General features: G+C 43.1%; 1 protein-coding gene and 1 non-coding gene across 4 annotated transcripts in view; both read left to right on the top strand.

Moving 5' to 3' along the window:
* Positions 1–25,467, top strand: part of Dcaf5 (DDB1 and CUL4 associated factor 5) — an 86,927-nt gene that overhangs the window by 21,144 nt on the left and 40,316 nt on the right. For 2 of the 3 annotated variants that reach the window (XM_051196217.1, XM_051196218.1), the window contains exons 2-5: positions 2,635–2,778; positions 6,900–6,936; positions 7,756–7,895; positions 9,746–9,875. In XM_051196217.1, coding sequence (XP_051052174.1) covers positions 2,635–2,778; positions 6,900–6,936; positions 7,756–7,895; positions 9,746–9,875 — 451 coding nt within the window. Of the gene's footprint in view, positions 1–2,614; positions 2,779–6,899; positions 6,937–7,755; positions 7,896–9,745; positions 9,876–25,467 lie in introns of all 3 variants that reach the window. The other variant, XM_051196219.1, reaches the window with a different exon arrangement.
* LOC127231006 (small Cajal body-specific RNA 3) lies at positions 16,292–16,430 on the top strand. Its single transcript, XR_007835246.1, has one exon. It is a non-coding gene; the product is annotated as a small Cajal body-specific RNA 3 (non-coding RNA).

The raw sequence follows: 25,467 nt of genomic DNA, 5'->3' as shown, positions 1-25,467 counted from the left end.
GGAAGCCTCCCCTGGCAGCAAGAGATGGCCAGTTGAGATCCTGTAACCAGCATTACTAGGAGTCCTCATTAGGATCACCTTCACAGATTCCAGGCAGTTTCTCCTGCACTAGGTTTCCACACACACCGCAGAAGCCCACCGATTCCTGTCCTCTCTGCCTGCACTCTCTGAACCTCTCTCCTGTCTACTTGGTCCTGCAGCTTGGGGTAATAATAAAAGTGTCTTTAGGTCTGTAAGAAACCATCACAGTATCTTCCCAAGTGGCTGTCTGGCCCATTAACCTCCCATTAGTAGATGCTCAGTCTTTGCTCATGTGGTGTTACCCAGGTTTGAACTCTCTCTCTCTCTCCCATTTTCATTTCCCTGATGATGTGTTGCTTATTTCCCCTTGTAGTTGTCATTTTAAACTCAGATTGATTTTTTCTTTTAAGGGAGAGTTTATTTAGGTTCAAAGTTCAAGGGTAGAGCTCATCATGGAAGGGAAGCTGAGGTGGCAGGAGCTTGAAGCAGCTGTCTCACGATACCCATAGTCAGGAGAAGACCAGTGAATGTGTGTTCCGTGTCCCCCTTCAGATATTCAGATTATTCCTCATTATCTAGTTCTAGGAGTCCTTTATATAATTTGAATAACTTATCAGATAGTGTCTAACTTTTTTCCTGCTCTGTGACTTTTTTTTCTTTCCTCTTAACAATGTAGTTCTTTTCCATTTTTACCATATTGAAAAGAATTGTCCCAGTACCAGCCTAAGAGCTAAGAGTGGGCACTGTAACAATTTCTCATAAAGTCATCTGGACATGGCTGTGGGGGTATAAACAAAAATGTGCACCTCTAATCATGTTCAGGACTTTTAAGAAGATTTTCAGTTTCGTGTGTCTGTTTTTGTACATGAGTGCAGTGCTATGGGAGGCCACAAGAGGGCAGTGGATCCTCTTGGAACTGGAGTTACCTGATGGGAGTGCTGAGCACTGAACCCTGTTCCTCTGTAAGAGTAGCATCTGCTCTTAATTGCTGGGCCTCTATCCAGTCCCAGTGCTTGCTTTTTAGTTCACTCAGTTAGGTGGGGGAAATTCTACAGAGAACAAAACTGCCAAACTTCCTGCTACTATGTAGCTTTAAAAACTTTTTTCACAAATGGATGATGGAACACATATTCTTTTACACCCATTTTTTATCCTTAGCAAAGACCTTTGGATATCTCTGCACTGGCTCTTATAATTCCAGTGGCTTAATGCCCTGTGGAATGACCTTGTAAGGGTGTACTGTAAGTGGTGCTAAGTACATAGTTAGCACAGCTTCACCACTAACTCGGCTATTCCTTTCATTGTGGTTTTTAATCTTGTGTAGGTGGAGAACCAGAGGCTCAGAGCTGCTGTGATTTGCTGCTCTCATAACTTAATTATTTTGCGAGGGGAAGTATGTTATTGGTTTGTTATAAAAGTCAACAGAAGATATGGGAGAGATGGCACAGCAGTTACAAGCGTTGGGTGCTCTTTCGGAGGACCCATGTTCAGTTCTTAGAACCACGTCAGGCAGTTCACAGCTGTCTGTCCTCCAGTTCCAGGGGATTCAACACCTCTGGCCTCTGCAGGAAGCTGCACTCATGCACACAACCACATGCAGATACACACACCTACACATACATATTTTCTTAAATCAAGTAGGAATGGGTATAATAAGTAGTTCAGTGGTTAACACTTGAACCTTGATAGCATGCACAAGGCTTTGCGTTCAGGCTCCAGTAGGGGGCAGCAGTGTGTGTGTGTGTGTGTGTGTGTGTGTGTACCATGTGTGTACATGTGTGTATGCACCAAGTGGGAAATGCAATCTCTACTTCTCTTCTGTTTCCTAGAGTAGTCTTTGTTAATAGTTTATTCCTCCTCCCAGACATCTGTAAATATATAGAACAAGTATATTTTCATTCTCTAGGAGGTAGTTCATACCATATGCTATTGCTTTTGCAATCCAGACCACTGAAAATTACGTAGAGGTAAGAGTCAGGCTCCCATAAGAACTGGGTTACATCAATCTCCTATTAGTGTCAAGCAGGCCCTCGGTTGTCTGTGTACTGTCCCATAGTCACTAAGACCACATAAAAGATTGCTTTTCAAGGTATTATGCTAGAAATACTAAGAGTTCATTGGCTGCAAGCAGTAGAAACCAGTTCAGGCTCTTTTGGCTATTCCCTGCTCCCTTCCCAAGACTTCTAGAAAGATTCCAGGTAATAAACAAATATTTAAACACTGGGTCTCTAGAAAGACAGGAAGAACAATGTGGTTTTGGATGAGGAGTATGTTCTCAATGTCTGCGTATCTACTTTAATTTCTGTATTATCTGTTTGTCAAAACTTGGAAAGGGATGGGAATAAAATGGTACAGCACTTGCCTAGTGTGCACAAAGCTCTGCATTCCATCTCTATACCACTAAAATAAAACCCAAACAATTCCTGGGAGAATGTGGGTGGTTTAGAGTTCATGTACCTCACAGATAAAAATCCTGGATTTGTGTGCCTTCTCAGAATCTTCCGTAGTTGGGGAGGTATAGGTTCAGAAAGGATGGGAGTTGAGGTGGCAAAACCATGTGTTAGCCTTGCAATATCAATGGTTTTAACCCTAGATTCTTGTTCGCTGCTAAAGGAGGAGATGACCGTCGAGTTCTGCTATGGCATATGGAACAAGCTATCCATTCCAGGGTCAAGCCCATACAGCTGAAGGGAGAACACCATTCCAACATTTTCTGCCTGGCTTTCAACAGTGGGAACACCAAAGTCTTCTCTGGAGGTAAGAGGAGAGACTATACGTTGGGGAGTTAGTTAAGAGTGGTAAGAGAAGCTATTTTTCTTCCTGTGTCTTATTCAACTGTGGAATTACTGCCTTCCCATAGTTTGTTTAGACATGTGAATTAGGGTTCCATCCTCCTTCTCCCTAGCCTTCATCCATCCCTTCCTTGGTCCTTTCTTTGGCAGAAAATCTTCATGATGTAATTTGTTGCAATGTACACACAGGAAGCAATAATTAGAATATGGTGCACTGATTTTTGCTTTCCTGTTCTGTGTCTTCTGAGATTTTATTTTTGTGGCTACTGTATTTATTTTTAATTATCATTGCACATGTAGATGCTTCCATCTTTACATAACTTCCAGGAATCGAACTTGAGTCAACAGGCTTGGGTAACAAGCTCTTTTACCTCCTTGTTTCTCTTGTGTAGCCCTGGCTGTCCTAGGACTCACCCTGTAGACTTGGCTGGCCTCAAACTCACAGAGATCTGTCTGTCTCTGCCTTCCACATGCTGTTATTCAATTCATGTATCACTGCCACCCGACCTTATTTTTACTTCCTGACCCATCTTTGCTGCTATAAATATTCTTCTAAAAAGAAAGATTTGGCTGTGATTTTGTTTTTTTGAGCAAGGTCTCATGTAGCTGAGTCTGAAGATGACCTTGTACTCTCTGACCTTTCGTGTTTGTCTTTCGTGTGCAGGGTTATAGGCAGTTGCTGCTGCTGCTTGGTTGGTGATGACAAAAGGTCTCGAATAGCCCAGGTTGACCTTAAACCCTTACTTTAAGTCATGGGATTGTAGGACAGTAACATTAGGCTTGATTTGAAAACAAAACAAAACTTTTTTATTGGGTTTTCTTGTTTCGGGAGCATGGCATGGCAAGCATGTGGAGGGCAGAGGATGCTGTGCTAAAGTTGGTTGTCTCCTTCCACTGTGTGGGCCCTGGGGAATCAAACACTGCCCCATTAGACTTGATGTTCCCTCCCTCCCCCCTCCCGTCCTTCCTATCTCTATCCATCCATCCATTTTTAAAAATACATGCCTTTATGTGTGTGTATGTGTCTGCATGAGTGTACATGCATGTATATGCATTTCTAAATGTGTAGAGGTCAAAGAGAACATTGCATCCTTCAGAGCGGAAGCTGTGAGCATTTGGGGGATGCCTCACTTGACATGCAGGTTGCTGGAATTTGAGCTCTTAATCACTGCTATATCATTTTATTCCCCAGCATTTCATTTTTTAACGGTACTAGTTGTGACTCAATTTGATGTCCTGACCTATAGATGTCTCTTGTTTAAAAAGTAGTGTGTTAGGGTTGGAGTGGCTGACATGACACTTTGCAGTGGCTATTTCATTTGCTGTTCTGACTACAGAATTTCTAGCCCTGACCTCTTTTGTTAACTGCAGATTTTCCCACTGGATGTCTCATTTTAAATGCACTTGGCTGTTAGAATACCTTAGGATGTGCAAGGCCTAAGTCATCCTCAGCAGGGCCAAAATAAGGGTGGAAGGGACAACAGCTTTGAAAACCACAGTAAAAGAAACTGCTTTCAACTTGTCGAAAATGTCACTCATCTTTTGTATTGATTGATTTTGTTTTGTGATAAGGTCTCTTATGTACCCCAAGCTGGCTTTAAGCATGGGATTCTCTGCCTTAGCCTCCTGAGTGCTGGGAATCCTCATGGTTCATCTTAATATTGACCTTGAGTTCACTGTGTATGCAAGGTGGCCTTGAACTCCTATTCACCATATCCCTCCTTCTAAATTCTGGGGTTGCGAATGTGAACCACTGTTCTTAACTCATCTTTCCAATGATCTTAAAGTCATGCTCCTACCTGCCTTTTGGGGTTTTGTTTTAGTTTTGGTTTTGTTTGTTTTATAGTCTGTCAGATGTCTCACTCATTGCTTATATGAAGTTTTATTCATTTTTTCTTTTTTTTGGAATGACAATTTACTGTGTGTACAATATGTATATTGTATTACAGAGGTAAAAGGGCAAGTTGGAGTGGTTTGTCCTTCTACCTTTATGTGAGTCCAGGGATCAACACAGGTCACCCCCTTGTGTGTTGAAGATTTGTTGCTCCTAAGCCATCTCTCTCTGGTCATAAATTTTCATTAAAAAATATTTGCCCCATGTCTGTAATCCCAGAGGCAGGTAGATCTCTGAGTTCGGGGACAGCCTGGTCTACAGAGCAAGTTCTAGGACAGCCTAGGAAAAACAGAAAAAACCCTGACTTGGAAAAAAAAAGTTGACAGTGTTTTCTTTGACCCTCTAATGCTCACAGATAAGGTCTAACCCAGTTGACCTGTCCAGCCTCATTTCACTTGCCAACTAAACTACTTGATGTCTTAGGTGACATTGGGTGGCTTTATTTGCCCCGGATCCTCCCCACTGTTCACATTTCCTGAGGCAGGGTCTCATTACAGCCCAAGTTGGCCTAGCCTGGCCCACTGCTCACTATGTAGCCCAGCCTGGCCTTGAGTAAATCTTCCCGCCTCAGTTCCAAGCCACACATCCTTATCCCATCAGCAGGAATTTAATGTTGCTTGAGTGTCTTTGATTCTCCCATGTACTTTCTCTCTGAACATGCAGGCTGTAATTGTCCCTAAAGCTAGAAGTCCCATTTCCCTACACACCTAGTGTGTAGGTGTCAGTTCTTTTCTTTCTTTCTTTTTTTTTTTTTTTTTTTTTTTTTTTTTTTTTTTGGTTTCTCTGTGTAACAGCTCTAGCCTCAAACTTACAGAGTTTGGCTTGTCTCCTGAGTGTTGGGAATAAAGGCATGTGCCACCACCATCCAGCCAGACTCAATTCTTAAAGACCTGGATAGAATCTTATTTCCAACAGTGCTTTATTCATTAACCAGTATGAGAAACATATTTACAGAATGACATCTCCCATCATCCCAGTGTATTAGGTATTAGTGTGAGTTCACTTATGTCATTAGTGTGTACTCACTGGAGAATTTATAGCCAGGACTTTGAGAGTTAAGATGACTTAGGCCATGTCATTACTGCTAATTTTTGCCTTCTATTTAGATGGCTTTTGGCTATGTATTTGAGAGTGGGATATGTCTTTCATCTTACACATGGCATGCTTTGTTTTGGGCATTATAAAACATTTGAAGGCACATCATGAATGTAGTGTTTTAGATTCCTAGAATATAAATATAGAGCAAGTTGTGGAAGGGGTCTTTACCATCATTTAGGATCACACTCATCAGACTTTCATGCTATGAAGGATTAGGTAGAAGTAACAAGCATTTATTGGGGGCCTATCAAGTACTCAGCCCAATTCTGGGTGATTTTATAGGCTCATATCCTTGTAATAGCTCAGTAAAGTCGGTGGTTATTATTCCTGTGTTCACAAAGACAACTGAAGCCTAGAATTGTTAAGAGATGTATTCCAAGTCTTAGCAGTTGATGGTTGCTTTACCCTGGGTGGGTAGGGTGGGTTAGTGTGGATGAGTGAACTGTTTGATTATTTGATCCTGAATGGCTGACAGTTTATTTTGGTCTGATCCTCTGAATAATGCATTCTAAGAACTGTCACCAGGTTATACTTTTCTAAACAAAACAAAAACTCTGTAAAGACCGCTCTGTTCTTAATCATTTTTTTTTTTTTTTTAGTGAAAATATGTGGCTTTTTGAGACAGGTATTTTTTATGTATCCTGGGCTGGCTCTGAGCCTCCTGCTCCTTCTGCCTCCATCTCCTCTTAGTGTTGGGATTACAAGCAGGTAGTAAGTACTATGTCTGACTTCTTAAATAGTCTTCGTAATTTTTCTAACTTAACACTCCTATTTCGTATTATATGCTGTATTGTGTGTGTGTGTGTGTGTGTGTGTGTGTGTGTGTGTGTGTGTACGTACGTGTATGCTCCTGTGCACTCTGACTCATGTCAGCCACAATACACATGCCATGGCAGATGTGTAGGATGACTTCCAATTTTTCTCCTTCTACCATGGGTTCTGGGGATCAAACTTCGGAAATAAGCTATCAAGACAAGAGCTTCCACTTACTAATGCCAATTTATGATTTTTTCCTGGAAACTTTAAAACCCCATATTGTCATGGAAGGGACCACCTTGCAGGAATTATGAAATGTCTGTCTTTTTCTTTTATAGGAAATGATGAGCAAGTTCTCCTCCATGATGTTGAAAGGTAAATAGATTATTGGTGTGTGATGTGTGATCCATATTACCTTAAATATGGATTTTAGTTTTTGAAGAAAATAATATGGAACCAATATTAGTTTTCTGAAAATAAGAAAATGATTCCGATGGTAGTTGAGAAAGTTTTTTATTTACAAAACGATTTACAAAATTGGTTTATAATTACAAAGAGGGAAGGATTTTTCTCTTTATTTAATAGTTATTATTTCTACATAATAAAAATTAATAGTTAATAATAAAGTTTTTACTATCATATGCCAGACACTATTTCTAAGGGGACTTTATGCATTTTACCGTCACATTCATTTGGTGAGGGACACTATTGTGATATCCATGACATGAGTTGTTAGGTAGCTTAGGGTCAGGTGATGCTAGGACTTGTCCACTGGGTTCTGTCCTGCTCAGAGCTGTGCTGTTAATCACTATGCTAGTCTGCTGAGAGGCCTCTCTGCCTCTGCTCTTGCCAGGTCTAGCTGCTTTTAAACCTCCCCTTGGTTTTTTGAAATCTCATACCACTCTTGACTCTCCATACGAGTAGATGAATTTGTGATAAACAGAAATATTAAATATGCTTAGCATAAAAATTATAAAATTTGTAAAGGTAATACATCTAAATTATGCACATACATTATATACTTTTTTATTTGAACTTTAAACATTATCTTTTAGCTAATTCAGTATCTTGTGGTTTACCTAGGTTAACTTTGTCCTGGGAATGAAAGACACTGAATCCTAGCTAGTTACCGTAGGGCTGGGACTCTGCGCCATGTCCGTTTATGCCAATGTACGTCTCTCTCCTGTTTCTCAGCAGTGAGACCCTGGATGTGTTTGCTCATGAAGATGCAGTATATGGTTTGTCAGTGAGCCCAGTGAATGACAACATCTTTGCCAGCTCTTCAGATGATGGCCGTGTTCTCATTTGGGACATCCGGGAATCTCCCCATGGAGGTAGGTCACTGTGTGTGTATAAAGCTATGGATTGTGCTGAACATACACGCTGATAGCAAGGTCATTATGTATTTGCTTTATAATCTGCATGTAAGTAACATCCAAGAAGAAGAAATCTAGGACTCTAATATGTAGCACAGATATGTGACACTGAGTAGTCAGAAGCGGAGGGCATTTACCAGACATTCTGCAGCTGCCTGTGACTATACAAAACCTGCCTGTTGGCATTGAGTGGTCCTAGGAGCAGAAGACGTGATGCTTCATTATGAAGGAAGGGTAGCTACCCAAAGCTTCTCCTGTGTGGTTGCTCCACACATTGTGGTAGTTTAGCAAGAAGAGGGACACTCTGTACTTCTTGTTTAAGAACCACACAGACCCTCACCTTACCTCCATGTGGGTGAGTGCTGGCAAGTACATTCTATCCTGGGGAATAGGCAGTGAACTCCTCCACAAGTGCTTGACCGTCTCTGACTGAAGGACTTGTTTTATTGACGCTGAGGTCCTTCAGGAAATGTGTGGTCTTAGCTTATTTCGTGCCGAGGGATTTTTCCTTACACTTTCTTCTCATTGTACCACCATGCCCACCTCTGCCCTTAGTTTGATTCTGTAATGATCATACTGGTAACCTGTGGACCCGCAGTTACTGTCTTGCCTTCTTTGGCTGGCAGGACCTAGGTCTGTATTTGCTCATATATCAGGCCTTCACAGTCCCGGATAGCAAAGAAGCCTGCCCTTGGGGTCAGCAGAACTGATCACAACAGACAGTATCTGTTGCTGCATTTCTGGGTGCTTGTCTGTACACTGTTTCCTTTTCTGCATTGCTCCATAACTGAGATAGCTGAGTGCATCCCCTGCCCAGGGCCCTAAGCATGACTGTAATTGGAAATCATAGGTGAAGAGGTGATTTTTGTCCTTGATTGATTGGAGCAGATCTCAGAGGAGTATGTTATTCCAGTAGCAAAGGGATTCTTACCTCACCAGGAGCTGATAATTTATTCAAAGGGTCAACAAGTTCCAGGTTGATTAGTAACTGGTTGAACTCAAGGGAACTGGCAGCTCTAGTGTTAAACTTTAAAACAAAATGTAATCTGGGTCTTGCTATGTAACTCAGGCTGGCTTTGAACTCACAATCCTTCTCCCTCAATTAAAGAAAAGGGGGCACCAGGCTTTTTTTTTTTTTTTTTCCTTCCCCAAGACAGGGTTTCTCTGTGTAACAGCTCTGCCTGTCCTAGAACTCACTTTGTAGACTAGGAACTCATAGAGAGCCATCTGCCTCTGCCTGCCAAGCACTGGGGTTAAAGGCATCCAACAACGTCCAACAGCACCGCCTGGCTCAGGTTTATTTTGGGGGACCACCTGGCTCAGGTTTATTTTGGGGGGGGTACTGGAAGTCAAACACAGTTCTGTCCTAGCCATTTAGGGAGCATCATGAACCAGAAGGGAAACTACACTGTTGCTTCATCTTGTCTTAATTTTTAACCATTTCACTTTGTCTTATAAGTCTATTTCTTTATAAAACTTTCAATTTTAGAAATAGTAAAGGTATAATAACTTTACCAGGAGTTGTGAAATTTTTTTTAGTGGAATTTATTTTTATATCTATAAACAGCTCACTTTTCCCTTTGAGACACTAGGATCTGAATATTATAGTTTAAAGTTTGGCTATATGCATTTGATTGGTATGGAAGGGCTCAGGGAGGCATGAAGGTAGGGTGCTCCCGGGGTGTGCACTACATGGAAGTGTGGCACCACCTTTGGGTTGGTGGGTAAGAGTATGTTCCTGCTTGCATCCACACTCCTGCTCAGCTGCCTGCCTCTGTTAGAGCGGTGTCTCATTTCTGTTTTCACAGAGCCCTTCTGCCTGGCAAATTATCCATCAGCCTTTCACAGTGTCATGTTTAATCCCGTGGAGCCCAGGTTATTGGCCACAGCCAACTCAAAGGAAGGAGTGGGACTATGGGACATTAGAAAACCTCAGAGGTAAGACTTTGCCTTCTTCATTTCTCGGGGAGTAGAATCAGCCAGCAGGTATTGCAAGAACTTATGTAGTACCTCAGCTCAATTGGGCATCTCTTTTTTTCTTTTTTGTTTTGTTTCTTCGTTTTTCAAGACAGCCTTTCTCTGTGTAGCCCTGGCTGTCCTGGAATTCACTCTGTAGACCAGGCTGACCTAGAACTCACAGAGATCCACTTGTCTGTCTCCCAAGTACTGGGATTAGAGATATGCACCACCACCATCCAGCTGGGCATCTTTTAACTTGCCCTGCTTGTTTAAAGCCAGCAGACAAATGAGAGACCCATTCTCCTTCCTGTGGAGTCAGATGTTGTAGTCTGAACTCTAGACAGTAGTTTCTGGACAGTTGTATGAAGAGGTGAAGGCCTCCATTCATGCCTCACTACTTGCACAGGAACTCTTCTGTGTGGGGGTGGGGAGGGGTTCCATGTTCATTGCTGCTGAGCTAGGGCTTCTTAACTTCAGGACACAGGGTGTCCCTCTGTAGGCTTAAGTAAAACTGTGAACTCCCAAAGCCTACAGTGACTTACAAATCTACCAGTTGTATTAGTGGCTGTGTGTTTCTCCAGACCTGTACCACAAACTGGTGCTAGTCTTCTGGTGGGAAGGTGATATTGTTTTGATTTCTTTAGTTAAGACTGGAATTTTGTGTTTTCTCTAGTAACCTATAGTTTTTTAAGCACATGCTAAACAAAAGCACCTAATAAGGCTGATGGCAGTCTAGCCTGATTCTGTTTTTGGCTCAGTGGAGCACAGTCCCACGGGAGCAAGATCTTTGCCTTGTTATTTCAACCCTTCTAATGTTCTACAAGGCTTTGTTGGTGCCAGGTAGGAAGAGGCATGGAATACTCTTAGAGGCCTTCTTAATTTCACATTCTCTGGAATTAAGGGATTCAATTACAGCTCTTCTCTGTTTGAATTCCCTCAGTACAAGTTGGCATAAAGGAGAGGGAGAGAGGGCTCTCAATCTTTTCCATGTAGGATTAATTATGCTGAGCTGCAGTAGATAATTTGTTTCCTGAGTACAGCTCCCTAGAAACACCAACCCAGATCTTAGGATTGTTTGGAGGCCCTTGGGAGGCCAGGCCTTGAGGAGGATAGAGATACTTACAGAAAAAAATTTTTGGAGCCTTGGAAACCCCTTATAGTTGCAAATAAAATTTTATGTACTAGTCTGAGAGCACAGGAAGTGTTTCCCACCTCCCCCTCTAGGACAAAAGATTTTACTTGGTGTGGTGGCACACACCTTTAATCCCAGCACTCATGAGGCATGAGCAAGTGGATCTCTGTGAGTTCGAGGCCAGCCTGATCTACAAAAGGCACTCCAGGTCAGCTAGGACTACATAATGAGACCCTAGTTTTGGTTTTGTGGGGTTGTTTGTTTGTCTTGTTTTTGTTGTTTTAAAGAAAGAAAGAGAAAGCTTGTATCAGGTTTCATGGAGACCTCAGCCTAGAAAGGATGAGTTGCTTGCCCTGTAGGGCCTAGATTTAGCCTGCTGTGATTCTGTACTAAGTTTACATGATTTCCAGTAGCATGTGGGTGAATTCAGGGTCTACTCTGAAGGGCTGTTGGGCTCCTTAAGAGCCATGAGGATGCCCTCCTGAGTACCTGTTCTTCTTAGCCCAGTTTATGGATACTAAGTTGTTGAGCATTTTCTTTTGCCTTCTCCTAAACCAGACTGTTCTACTTTAGCTTGAAGCCAGTAGTGTATGAGCACAGTCATTCTGTTCCACTGCTGCCCTGAAATAAACTTATTTATTTATTGAGGGCTGGTCGGCAGAATAAAATGTTAGCAGTGGACAGGACCTGAGTTAGCATCTGGTCTGACCGAAGAGAAGCTAAGGGAAGAGGCTACAGAACTTGAGTTTAGACAACACAGGTCTGGATCCTTCCAACTGACTGTGTATCTAGGCCAGTGGTTCTCAAACTGTGGGTCTGAGACCCCCCCCCCAAAAAAATTATAAAACACATATATTTACATTACAATTCATAACAGTAGCAAAATTACAGTTATGAAGTAGCAGCCAAAATAATTTTATGGTTTAAGGATTACCACCTTAGGAGCCATGTGACCCCGAGCTGAGCTATGTTACCTTAAATTACCAGGGATAATGACAATCATTTGAGTTATTACCATCTCTCTCTCCCTCTGTCCTGAAACTCTTTGTAGACAAGGATGGCCTTGAACTCACCAAGATCCATCTGCCACTGCCTCTGTAGTAGTGGGAGTGCTGGGAATAAAGGTGTGTGAGAGCTACCACCTTCCACCTTCCAGCTGAGTAATTACTGTTTTTACTTCTTAGGAGATAGGTTCTTTTTATTTTCTGTTTTTTTTTTTTTTGTTTTTGTTTTTGTTTTTTTTGTTTGTTTGTTTGTTTGATTGATTTTGTCTTTGTTTTTTTTTTTTTTTTTTTTTTTTTTTTTTGAGATAGGGTTTCTTTGTGCAGTCCTGGCTGTCCTGGGACTAGCTCTGTAGACCAGGCTGGCCTCTAATTCGTAGAGACCCACCTGCCTTTGCTTCCTGAGTGCTGGGATTAAGAGGGTGTGCTGCCGCCGCCAGGGTCTTAAAGTTCAGGCAGGCCTCAAATTTGCTATGTAGCTGAGAATGACCTTGAACTCCTGGTCCTTCTGCCTTTGTCTCATTACAGGCCTGTGCTATCACATGTGTCTAAGTTTTGTTTTTAGTATTATCCTATGTATATATGTGCACCTTTTTTTCTGTACTAATACCCAAAACTGAGCTACAGGTTATCCCTTAAACTTCTTGGTGTATTCAGGTCCCACCATTTCTCTTTTTCTAGATTGATTTATGTATTTCCTTTTATGTGTATGGGTGTTTTGCCAGTGTGTGTGTCTGTGCACTATGTTTGTGCACTGCCAGCAGAAGGGGATATCAGATCTACTGGAACTGGTGTACATGTGATTGTTAGCTGCCTTGTAGGAGCTGGGAATAGAACCCAGGTCTTATAGAAGAGCAGGCAGTGCCCTTAACTACTGAGCCATCTATCTAGCCCAGTCCCACCACTTCTTGAAGGTTTAAAATTAATCTTAAACCCTGGTATTACTTACCTGGATCTAAATTAGGAAGTTCAGCTGTAGGAGTTTGGGTGGTGAAGACTTGGCCATAGAGAGGGGAAACTTGCATAATTGACTAAAAAAAGAGAGAACTTCACACCTACAAGTATATTTTACATAGTCAAACAAGTTGTCATTGGTTCCGTTTAGATATTTCTGATGTATTTCCACAACCTCCCTCCTTTGTCAAGGCCTGCATCCTAATTATGTGTTGCTTGGACTTCTGCAGCAGCCTTGGAATAGTTTCAGAACTGCAGTCCTCTACCGTCTAAAGAGCGAGCAAAGCTTCCCCCATGCTCTGCCTGTGTCATTCCTTCATTGCCTGTTGTAGCTGTCTGTTCACCCACCTTACAATCTTTGTAGGTTCTGTCAGGAACTGTTTGTTTTGTGCCATGTAGCAACCTCTAGCTTTGACAAGGATCATAGAGAAAACCAGGAATTCCTATAAAGATTTACCTTAGTGAATGATATTTTAGGCATTGTATAAATGATACATGAAAAAATGAGCAGCAAGAAAGTACAAATTCCTACTTGTGTAGTTAGTTTTTGTCGACCTGACCCAAACTTAAGACTTATCTGGGAAGAAGGAATCTCAGGTATGGAATTGCCTCCATCAGACTGGCATGTAAGCATGTGTATGAGACTTTTTCTTGAGTGTTGATTGATGTGGGATGTCCCATCCCGCTGGGGTGGTGCCCACCCTGTGCAGGTCCTGGGAAGAGTTGTAAGAAAGGGGCCCCGAGACAGTGCAGTAAGCAGCAGTCCTCTGTGGTCTCCCTTCAGTCCCTGCTGAGGCTTCCTCACTGGCTTTCCATGCTGCTGGGCTGTAGCCTGTGAGTGAGCCACAGGCTGCTTTTGTCAGGGTTTTATCACAGCAACAGAAGCAAACCCGGACACCACTCTCAGGAAATTGCTCTCGGGACCTGGCCTGGCTCTTGGGATCGCTAGGTTGAAGTGTCTGCTCTTTGAGACCCGTGTCACTCCATATTGTGTCACTGCCATATTGCATTTGAGGGTTCCTCACACAAAATGTTAAAACCTGGCATCCAACATCAAAGCCTTTGGTATTTGCTTCAACTTGGAAGAATGAGGTTCTCCTGACCTTGACCTCTTCCCTTATCAGAGTAGTCAAGGCATTTGATACAGGGCCTTGCTATGTCTCTCTGGCTGGCCTGGAATTCACAGTGCTGACCAGAGGTCTGCCTGCCCATGCCTCTGCTTCCCAAGTGCCCACCAAAGGTGGCAGACTTCTTAAATAACCAGTTGGACACTCTGCCCTTCAGGCACTTGAACCCACATGCACGTGTACACACTCATGTAACGAGTACGGTTTTTTCCTCCCGCCACTGCTGGTCTTGTCCCGCTGCCGCACCAGCCCCAATTAACACACAGAGACTATGTATTTGATATTATGCTGTTGGCCAGGTGCTAGTTTCTTATCGGCTAGCTCTGTCTTAATTATTAACCCATTTCTATGTATTTCCACGTGGTCTTACCGAGAGTGGAGGAATGGCAGTTCTGTTCTCTCCAGGCTCTCCATCTTGACTCTCCTTACTACTTCCTCTTTCCTTCTTGTCTCCTAGTCCCTCCTATCTTGCTTTCCTATTGGCCAACAGTGCTTTATTCATTAAACCAGTATGAGAAACATATTTACAGAATGACATCTCCCATCACACTCACATACTTAGTTTTTGTTTGTTTGTTTGTTTGTTTGTTTTTGTTTTAAAGTCCTTCAAAAGCACTATTCATAAAAGAAAATGTTACCAAGATTGGGCAGTTGTGACACATGCTTTTGATCCTAGCATTTGAGAAGCAGAGGCAGATGGATCTCTAAGTTCCAGGGCAGTCTGATCACAGTGATTTCCAGGACATGCAGGGCTACACAGAGAAACCCTGTGTTGAAAAGTCAGATTGGATTTATTAAAATTAAGAACTTTTGTTAATCAAAGACAGCATTACATCTGTGAAAAAATAAGCCAAAGACAGGTACTATGTGAGTAATACATACTGAATAAAAATTCATATCCAGAGTATATAAAGAAGTATGAATCTATAAAAGAAAGAATTCCATTTTTAGGTAATTTTAATTTTTTATCATTTTTTAATGTATATGGGTATTTTTCCTACATGTATGTCTATAAGCTCTGTGTGTGGTGTGTGTGTATGTGTGTGTGGTGTGTGTGTATGTGTGGTGTGTGTGTGTGTGTGTTACCCAAAGAGGTCAGAAGAAGGTATAGGACTTCCTGGAGTTACAGACATGTGGGTGCTGGGAATCTAAGCCAGGTCCTTTGGAAGGTCAGCCAGTGCTTTAACCACTGAGCCATCTCTCCAGCCTTTAAGTTCCATTCTTTAAAATCAGCAGAAATGCTTTATCAAACAAGATAACCAGACATATAATAAGCATTTGAAAATTTAGGTCTCTGGCTCATAACCAGAGGTGAAACCAAGAGGATCAAGAGTTAAAGGTCATCTTCACCTGAATGGCAGGTTCAAGGCCAGCCTGAGTTAATGAGACTGTTAAGAAAGTTAAAGCTTTGCAGCTTCATTACTCACGAGGCAACTGAAAATGCTCAAAATGACTACAGTGGAAAAAGACTGATAGTGTGACAAGGCTGAGAAACGAATGAAGCCATCGTAATTTGTGCACATCTGAATAGGGTACAACTGTCAGGGAAAACTGTAAATGTCTACTGCGGCTAACCATAGGACTCAGCATCCTCACTCTTAGCCCTACCGAAGGGATTATGATTATCTGTTTGCACTGAAGATAAACACAAGAGTATTCCCAGCTGCTTTATCCAAAGTAGCCAAAAATTGGAACAAGCCTAAGTGTCCACTGAAGGAAAGTGGATAAGCAGAGTGGCAGCCATATAACAAAACTTCTTGGTGAACATGAAAAGAACAGACTGGATACACACACTGATGTGGATGAGCCTCCTGGCTGTAGTTTTGAGTAAAAGAAGATAGCTTCGCTACAAGGGAACCTGTCCTCTAGGATTCCATTTGTGTGGCGTTTACTGACAGGAAGATTATAGGTGTTGGCATAGTGGTTACCCCAGGGCATGGTACTGACTGAGCTAAAAGTCATCTCTTGATGTGGGTGTGGTTCATTGGTGTACATACGCTTATGAAGTAATATATTTATATACACAGAGTTAGTGCATAGTACTGTATTGTGTTGTTGTGTGTAGGTGTGTGGTCCAGAGGATCAAACCCTGAGGCCTCACAAGTGATAGATACTCTACCAATGAGGTATATCCCCAGCTTATGTTGTATTGGAAAATGAGTTTGACAACGAAGAATCCAAAACGGAAGCTGCAAAATTGACCATGTAGACAAAGGAGAGATGTCTTTTGTCTGCAGAAGGCAGCGATCCTACATGAATATGGAGGTCTCTGTCTGACTTAGGGCAGCTGGCTAAGTCTGATCGTTCACCTCCATACAACCTTTTAAACTGTCACTCTGAATATTGTTTGCCTTATTATTTTTGTTCAGTATCTCTGATTAAATGTACTATATTATATTACAAAAGCAAACAAAAAGGAAGCCAAGTGAAGTCATTCCTCCATTTAAAAAAAAATAAAGAGAAAAGGAAAGAGAAAAAAATATCCAAGGCTCCTCTTGCTTCTGTGCATATTTACCTTTATTCCTTGTGGGTCCAGAGCTGGGAACAACCTCAATAACTCTATAGAGAGCTGACTTAACGAGACAAAGAGAACAGAATCAGCAGGCCCCAGAAGTTTAGATGACATGGTAGGAAATTACAGCAGAAAGCCTGGCCTCATTGGAGTGATTGTCAGATGAATTGGCTCTCATCAGAGGACAGCTAGTAAGCCCCTCCCCCTTTTCCCTGTCTCTCCCCTCCCCCCCCTCCCCCTGCTGTGTCAGCCTTCCAAGTGCTAGGGTTACCAGGTGAGCCACCGTACCTGGCTTAGCTGTCCTGATCTTCTCCCACCCATCCTTACCATGCCCGTACAGAAGTGTAAGTGTTCCACCCACCTGAGTGCTCGCTAAAAGCCTGCTTTCCCCTCCAGCTCTGCATTCCTTCCTTCTTTGCTTTCTTAATGTGGTCTTCACTCTTAAATTTTTTCTAGGTGAAATCCTAGAGTCCTGCGTAAGTTTCCTGTCTTTACCCGTCCTGGAGCCCCTTGAGTTCCAAGACCCTTTCTCCATCGCATAGCCATTGCCATCTTTCCATTGGTGCTGTCTTCGCTGGCTCTTGGCCTGTTGTGTTTAGTGCAGATCCTTAAACATCATGTTTTTGCTGTTCTCTCATCCCTTGCTTGGGCTACCTTTGTTCATTTACATATCCCCAGAACCTATATTGTATAGGATGCTATACAAGTATATTTTTTTGAATGAGTAAACTATTTTACTAGATAAAAAAGCAAAAGCTGCCTAAGCAGTTTGCCTTTCTCTGTGTAGTCTTCTCCCTGGGTATTCCTCTCCCACATAGAAACAAACACAGGATAATTTGTCCTTTTTAATTTTTTAAAAACTTTTGTTTTATGGACATGATTTTCTTTTCCGTGTGTGTGTGTGTGTGTGTGTGTGTGTGTGTGTGTGTGTGCGCGCACCTATATCATATATGTGCCTAGTGCCCCTGGTGCTGTGATAAAGTGCGTGGGAAACCTTGGTGGATTCCACGGCAGGCGAGGGTGACGGGGGGGGGGGGGGCGGCACGGGACGGGACAAACATGCCAGGCAAACTTAGAAGCTTTATTAGAAAGGGGAGGAGGTGGAGATGTAAAGAGACACAGAGACAGAGAGGACAGAAGATAAGAGGAAGACATGAAAAGTCCTGTCTGCTCCAGGGGAACAGCTGGAAAGAGAGAGCCGGGGTTAAAGAAGGGAAAGAGAGAGCGGGAAAAGCGTAAGTGGGCGCAGGTCTTTCTTTTAAAAGGGTCCTTTGCACCTACGCTGACCAGGACACTGCCTGAGTACATTCTGCTAGGTGACAGGGGCAGGCCAGCATAATGCCTGAATCCTTGCATGTAGATAGAGGCCAGAAGAGGTTGGATCACCTGGAAGTGGAGTTACAGAGGTTGTGAAGGACAGAGTGGATGCTAGAAATGAAACAAGCTTTCTCTGTAAAAGCATCCAGTGCTCCTGACTGCTGAGTCATCTCTTCACCCCCTTTGTAATTTTGTTATGGGGTTTCGCTTTGTAATCCAGGCCGGCCTGGAATTGATAGTCTTCCCGCGCCAGCCTCCCAAGTGCTAGAATTACAACTGTTTTGTCACGCACTGCTCTCCTTTCTTGATTGTTCTCTATCCATTTAATTCCTAGTTACCAAAAAGACTAAGTCATTACCTCCCAGGGAAAACTCCTTCAGTAGACTTCCCTGTTAGACCCTTAAAAGCTAGTTCCTGTTTTCCCAGCACCCAGCATGGTGTTGCCAACAAAGCAAATTGCCCTTTATTCTGAGGGGAAGAGATTTCTTATTCGAAGACTCTGTAGGTCCGCAGTTTTCATGTCGCATGACTCAGTCACTCATTTGCTGTCGTTCATCTTCAGTGAACCAGTTTCCATCGTTGTTGTCCTTCCCAGAAAGAGGCATGTTAACTTGCTCCATAGTTCTTGTGCTTTCCTGTGAATTTCAAAGGACAGGATCATGTTTTACTCATCTTTAATCTCTAGTGCATAGCATAGAACTTGGGATATTATGGGAACTTAGTAAATATTGAATGAATGTATAGTGCTATGCTCATCCCTAAATAGTTTGTTTTTGGTGTTCTTTCTTAGGGCTGGGGTGGGATTAAGACAAGTTTAATCTTCTTGCCTCAGCCTCTCCAGCCTAACCCTGTATTTTCGAAGTGTAATAATGTGGACCAGAGTATCCAAGGCCTAAGTCCTCAGGTGCAAACATTCTTGTTGGGCTTGGGAGGGTGGGGGTGCTTGCGGTTAGGCTGGAGACCAGGATTTCTAGCTTCAAAAGTCACAAGGTGGCGCTGTGAAACCAGTTTTGCTCACTGATGGACTCCAGGCTCTCTTGTCCTCCTGACCTCACAGTCATCAAACATCAAGATGACCTGGTTGCCGCTCAAAGCACTCTTCAATGAAATTTGTACCCAGGGGTTGAATTGTTGGTACAGAGCAGTGGTCCTCGCTTCCTTAACGCTGTGATACAGTTCCTTTAATACAGTTCCTCATGGCCTGGTGACCCCCAACCATGAAATTACATTCGTTGCTACTTCATTCATAACTGTAATTTTGATACTGTTAGGAATGGTGATGTAAATATATTTGGAGATAGAGGTTTTCCAAAGGGGTCTCAACCCACATTTTGAGAACTGCTAGTCTAGAGAGACCTATGAGCTACTGGTTTTAAGTAAATGCTCTATAAGCAATTTTTATCAACTTGGCTTTTCTCTAACAGTGGAAGGTGTCTCTGGTTATATAGAGAGGTCCATGTTGAATGGTCTACATGGCAAGTTCCAGAACAGCCAAGCTTACATAGAAAAATCCTGTCTCAAATTTTTAAAATATATATATTACACACACCCTTTCTCAATTAAAAAAACATACATACACACATGCACACACACATATCCATATAGCCTGCCATATGGGCTAGATATTCCCTTTGCATATGCAAAGATATCTGTCAGAAATTTAATTAACTCCTTCAGTAAAATTTCAGTTTCTAGATATTCAAAATATGAACTCAAACTCTTGGTGAATTATGTTCAGTCACAGATGACAGATTATGATGCGATAATTTTTCTCAGGCTACTTGTTCAGTGAGGTTTCATTCTTGGGACTAAGGGTCAGACTGGTTTGGAAAGGCAAAAGCATCTTGTGGTTAGGAGCTTGATGTTTGAGTTTAGTGAGGCCAGTTTGGGAAGCAGAGAGAGAGAGGGAGGAGAGAGAGAGGGAGGGAGGGAAGGAGAGAGGGAGGGAGGGACAGACGGACGGACGGACGGAGGGAAGAAAGAAGAAAGAGAGTGTACCACCAGTCATTTCTGTCAAACAGTAGAGATAGTGGCAAAGGGAGAGGAGAGGAGGGAGTGAGAGGCTCTTCACTCCCAGCTAATATAAAAGACATAGTTAAGGGTTTATCGGGTTACTAAACAGTTAAATGGATGTTATACCTAATTCTTGTGTCTTCTAGGATATGTTGAATTATAGAGATTACAAAATGCCCCAGGTTCCATATAAGTGGACCTAAAGCAGAAATTCGTATGGAGAGATTTTCTCCCTGTGATCAACTTTCCTTTTTCTCTCTGCTTGCAACATGAACCAGCTCTGACAGCTGAGTTGGAATATCAGTGCTTTGACCCAAACATTGGTGTTCTGGCGCCAGTGTGTTTTGGAAATCTTGTTGGCATCATCAGGTAGCATCAGATGAGTTACTTAGTCACGGATTTATGGTCATGGACTTTGTAGGGGTACACTTCAAAGCTTTTCCAGTTCCCCATTGTGGTGGTTTGAATGAGAATGCCTCCACCCCCATAGGCTCATAGATTTGAGTGCTTGGTCACCAGGGAGCAGCACTGTTTGATTTGAAGATTAGGGAGTTTGGCCTTGGAGGAGTGTGTCACTGGAGGCGGGCTTTGGATCCACATATAGAACTCTCTGCTACTTCTCCTCCATGCCCCCATACTCCCCACCTTGCTCCCTGCCATGACAACAATGGACCAAACCTCTGAAACCGTAAGTCAGTCCCAATTAAATGCTTTCCTTTGTAAGGGTTGCTGTGGCCATGGTGTCTCTTCACAACAATAGAGCACCGACTAAGACACTCATTGAGCTAGACATGATGTTCCTAATCACTTCCTTGGCCTGTTTTCTCTTCCAAGGTCTTGGTTGAGTATTTTTATCCTGCTAGAACAATAAAGAGGTTCTGCTTGAGTATTTTCTTCCTGTACCTTAAACAACAGCTAGCAAACCAAGTGCAGAAGTCCACAGTAGTCCATACAGGGTCTGGCCCTCCTTGCATCCTGAGATGCTCTGCCTATAGTCTTAAGTTTTCTTGTATGCTGACCCTTACATCACCTCCTACTCTGCTCTTGTTATGTTTTATAACAAGTCACTGGTTGAAAATACTTTGGAAATAACCTTTTATTCTTCTTTTAGGTGTGTTTTTACTTGACTCATTTTAATGTGTTGACCAGTGCTTCGAGATGTCACCCACATTTGGGTGTGCAGCAGCAGCCATTTCTTGAACAGCAGAAACGGTGGCTGTTTTGTTATTGGTGTTTTGAGCTGGGCAGTGGTGATGCACACCTTTAATCCTAGCCCTTGGGGGGTGGGAGGGGGAGAGACAGGCAGATTTCTGTGGGTTTCAGGACAGCCAGGGCTGTCCTTTTAGAGTTTTCCTAGAGCAAGTCAGGATAGAGGCAGGCATTCTTATATAAAATTACTCAGTTCTTGCTGCGTGTGGTGACACATGCCTTTAGTCCCAACACTCTGGCAGGCAGAGGCAGGTGTATTTACATGAATTTAAGGCCAGCTTGGTCTACAAAGTGAGTTCCAGGAGAGCCAGGGCTACATAGAGGAAACCCTGTCTCAAAATACAAAAAAGAAAATCACTCAGTCTTCATAGAGGAGTGAAGACTTTTTTTTTTTTTTTTTAGGAATATGTTGAGGATGGAGGATGGAGGTGGAAACAAGCATTGCAGATATTGTTGGTGGAGTGGTACTGTGATCTCAAAAGGGATTTTCTGATAATAAACAAGAGGCGATAAAATTTTCCATATTGTTTGGTTTGCCTTTCATTGAGACTCTGGTAATCTCTCATCATCTTTCTTACCCCTATTCCAAAATGGAATCAGGTTTCTGAGAAGTCTACATTTTTTTAAAAATGTTTATTCTTTGACTATTTCATATGTCTATATATAGTATATTTTGATCATATTCAGCCCCCTCCCCCATTGTCCTCTCTGATTTCCCTCCACTGCCACCAAACCCTTTCACCCCAGCAAGCCCCTCTCCTGCTTTCTTTTTTCTTTTTTAGACAGGGTCTCACTATGTTCCCCTGGATATCCTGGAGCTCTTCATGTAACCCTCTGGCCTCGAACTCACAGAGATCCTCCTGCCTCTGCCTCATGAGTAATGAGTGTAATTAAAGTTGCTCACATGAGCATGGGTGTGGAAGCAGCTCACCAGTGGCTTCACTACTAAAGACAGTGACTCCTCCCCAGTAGCCAGGAACTACCAATAGCTCCTCAGCCAGGGGAACAGCTCACGATGAAATGCTGATGGGCTGTCTTGTGCAGGTCATCACACACAGCTGCTGTGAGTTCAGGGCAGACTGGCCATGCTCCCAGGAGCGCTCCAAAGCACTGTTTCCTACTCCCTGGCTCTTAAATTGTTTTTATCACCTTTTCAACAGTGTTCCCTGAGCCTTGTAGTGGGTGGTAGGTGTGTCCTGTTTAGGGCTGGGCACTCAGTAGACACGAGTCTCGGCATTAACTGCTGCCTATTATAAAAGCTTCTCTGGCTGGGCAGTAGTGACACACGCCTTTAATTCCAGCACTCAGGAGGCAGAGACAGATGGATCTCTGAGTTCAAAGCCAGCCTGGTCTACAAAGTAAGTTCTAGGACATCTAGGGCTTGTTACACAGAGAAACCCTGTCTTGAAAAACAAAACAAAAAATTCAGAAATTATTACATTTTATACATATTACATATATATTCACATATATGTATATGTGTGTGAGTGCAGATGTGGTAAACTTTTGGGCATTTATTCTCACCTACCATGCAGGTCTGGGGATGGATCTGGAATTGTCAGCCTTGGTGGCAAGTACCTTACCTGCTGAATCACTCTCTGGTTCTCCATATAGCTTTTTAAAATGCCCCTGGTTATAGTTAACTTTCCCCCCAACACTTCCTCCTTTTTACCCCTCACCCCCACTTAAACCTTTATACCCCTGCTACCAGGACTACCCAACTGCACTCTGCTGCCTTAAGTCCCTCCTGCCCCTAACCATGAGCCCTTTTAGACCACTGGCCTCTACAGAAATTCCAAGCTAGACATACGTCTGAAAGTTCAAAGCTAGGATGTATGTGATAGATAATATGTGGGGGCCTGGGTTATCACACTCAGAATAACATTTTCTGGTTCCATATGTTTTTCTCCAAATTTCATAATTTCAGTTTCTATTACAACTGAATAAAATTCCATTGTGTATAGGTACCATGTTTTTATTATTCATCAGTTGATGGATATCAAGACTGATTCCATTTCCCAGTTATTGTGAATAGAGCAGTGATGAACACAGAATGGAGTTCTTGGGTATGTTCCCAGGAGTGGTATAGCGGGGTCCTATGGAAATCTACATTTAAAAAAGTTCTAGGTCACCTTTAATTACTGTAGAGGCAGGCAGATGTCTGTGAGTTCAAGGCTAGCCGGTTCTACTTAGTGAGTTTCAGGACAGTTAGGACTATGTAGGCTCTGTTTCAATTTTTTTTTTTCCCAATAAAAAGTAGTTATAGATATCCTCCCTCTAGTTTCTCATGGGGTCTTAGTGTGTAACCCACGGTAGTCTTCAACTCATATTTCCTGAATGTTGAGATTATAGTTGTATGCTGTTATGCCCCTCTCCCGTGTGTGTGTCTGTCTGTCTGTCTGTCTGTGTTGTCTGTGTGTTTGTACACTGGAGACCAGCAGAGGGCTTAGGTCCCCTTGAGCAGAAGTTACCACAGGTGGTTGTGAGCTCCCTATCCAGTGTGGTGGGAACCAAACCCAGGTCCTCTGGAAGAGCAGTAGATGCTCTTACCCACTGAGCCAGCACTCTAGCCATGAGCTATAGAATCTTGAAAAGTACTGTCTACTGACTGTGATGGTAAACTGCTTTTTAAGCCTTCTCCTGGCAAAATAGACCATTCTTTATTCTCACTGGGAGTAGTCAGCCACATTCTCTGTTCCTGCTGAGAAGTAGCTGTTTATAAGACTCCCTTTCTGGAATCAAGGTATCATTCCATCCTTCTGGAAGGAGTAACGTTTTGTTCTCTACGAAGCACCCCTAACTACAGCAGACGTTTAGGCGTCCTCTTTGTATGAGATGAATGTTCCTACCCAGAAGTTCAGGAGGAGAAAAGTCACAGACACCTGCACTGTGACCAAATTACATATGGCAGGTCAAGGAGATTGGGGTGGGAATAGAATAGACCCGCAGGCCAGTGCTGGACAGGCTCCTCTTCAGGCCTGACTACAATGAACAGAGAAAATTGCTGTTAACTGACGGAAAGGGGTTTGGCGGAGGCCCCGGCTTCTGTCGGGGACCTGAGCTGACGCAAACCCTCTGCTGTGGGGGAGCGGCTGGCCAAGCTTGTTTCTGTTGAGTCTTGTTTCACCCCCAGCCACCCTCAGCTCCACAGATGCTGGTCTGTTTGCAAGCTCCATGCTGACTGTAGCTGAAAGCCTCTCATTGTTTTTAAAGTCGTGTTTAGATAACAGCACATGACTGCGGTGGCCAGGGCATCCTATAAAGGAAATGCCTGGGCTCCAGCAGCCCAGTCTCTTTCTCTGTGTGAGGGTGTGAGTGTGGCTTGTACTCAAGCCATTATAAGATCGTTATTTCTTTGGGGACTTGAGGGATTCTAGGCGTCTCCGTGGTCCTTGGAGTTCTGGGATGGTTTTATGCCTTCCCTCCCTTCCATCCATTCCACTCAGGAGGGTTGCAGGCTATTTTATCCCAGCCTTGTTTCTGCACACAGCTGGAACACCACAGCACCCCTCCCCTTGACGAGCACATTGCTCTGGGAGGGTGAGGGAGGCATGACTGTGGCTGGTGTTGGCAGGTTGTTCTTCTGACTGTGGTATGATGGCAGCTGTCATGATGTTGTCAGGGCAACTCTCCCCATAGGTTATCTTCATTGTCCCCTTTATCTTCATCATCACTCTCCTACCCCCAAAGCTTTCACTTGGATGGCTCAGTAAGCCATACAGTACTTACTGCTTTTGCAGAGGACCCAGGTTAGATCCCCAGCACCCCCTCGGTGGCTCACAGCCATCTGTAACTGCAGTTCGGTAGAGCTAATGCCCTTTTATGACTTCCATATAGTCACGTATGTATTTGCAGGTAAAATATACCCAATATATAAATTAGCATAAATGTTTAAAAATCTAGATCTGGGTTGTGGCTGTCGTTCATTTGGTATTGTTTGCCCACCGTGCCCACGGTCCAGTCTTCAGTACCACATCCAAACCTGCTGTGGTGGCAGTCACCTGAAACACCAGCACTCAGGAGGCGGAGACCTGAGGGTCAGACAGGACCTTGTCATCAAAAGAAGTTATTTAGAAGCATGTTGTTTTTTAACGTCATGTGCATTTGTGTTTTGCCTGCATGTCTATCTGTGTGAGTGTGTCAGGTCCCCTACAACTGATCTGCCATGTTGGTGCTGAGGACTGAACCTGGTCCTCGGAAGAAGAGTGCTCTCCAGCCCTCACCTCCACTCCACACCCCATCCCCACCTTTTTTTTATTTTTTCAACTGTGTGTGTGAGTGTATGTGACACATGTACCATCGTGTG

This window comes from Phodopus roborovskii, unplaced genomic scaffold (genome assembly GCF_943737965.1).
Source record: "Phodopus roborovskii unplaced genomic scaffold, PHOROB, whole genome shotgun sequence".
In the NCBI taxonomy this organism is placed as follows: domain Eukaryota; kingdom Metazoa; phylum Chordata; class Mammalia; order Rodentia; family Cricetidae; genus Phodopus; species Phodopus roborovskii.
This window is presented reverse-complemented; position numbering and strand designations above follow the sequence as displayed.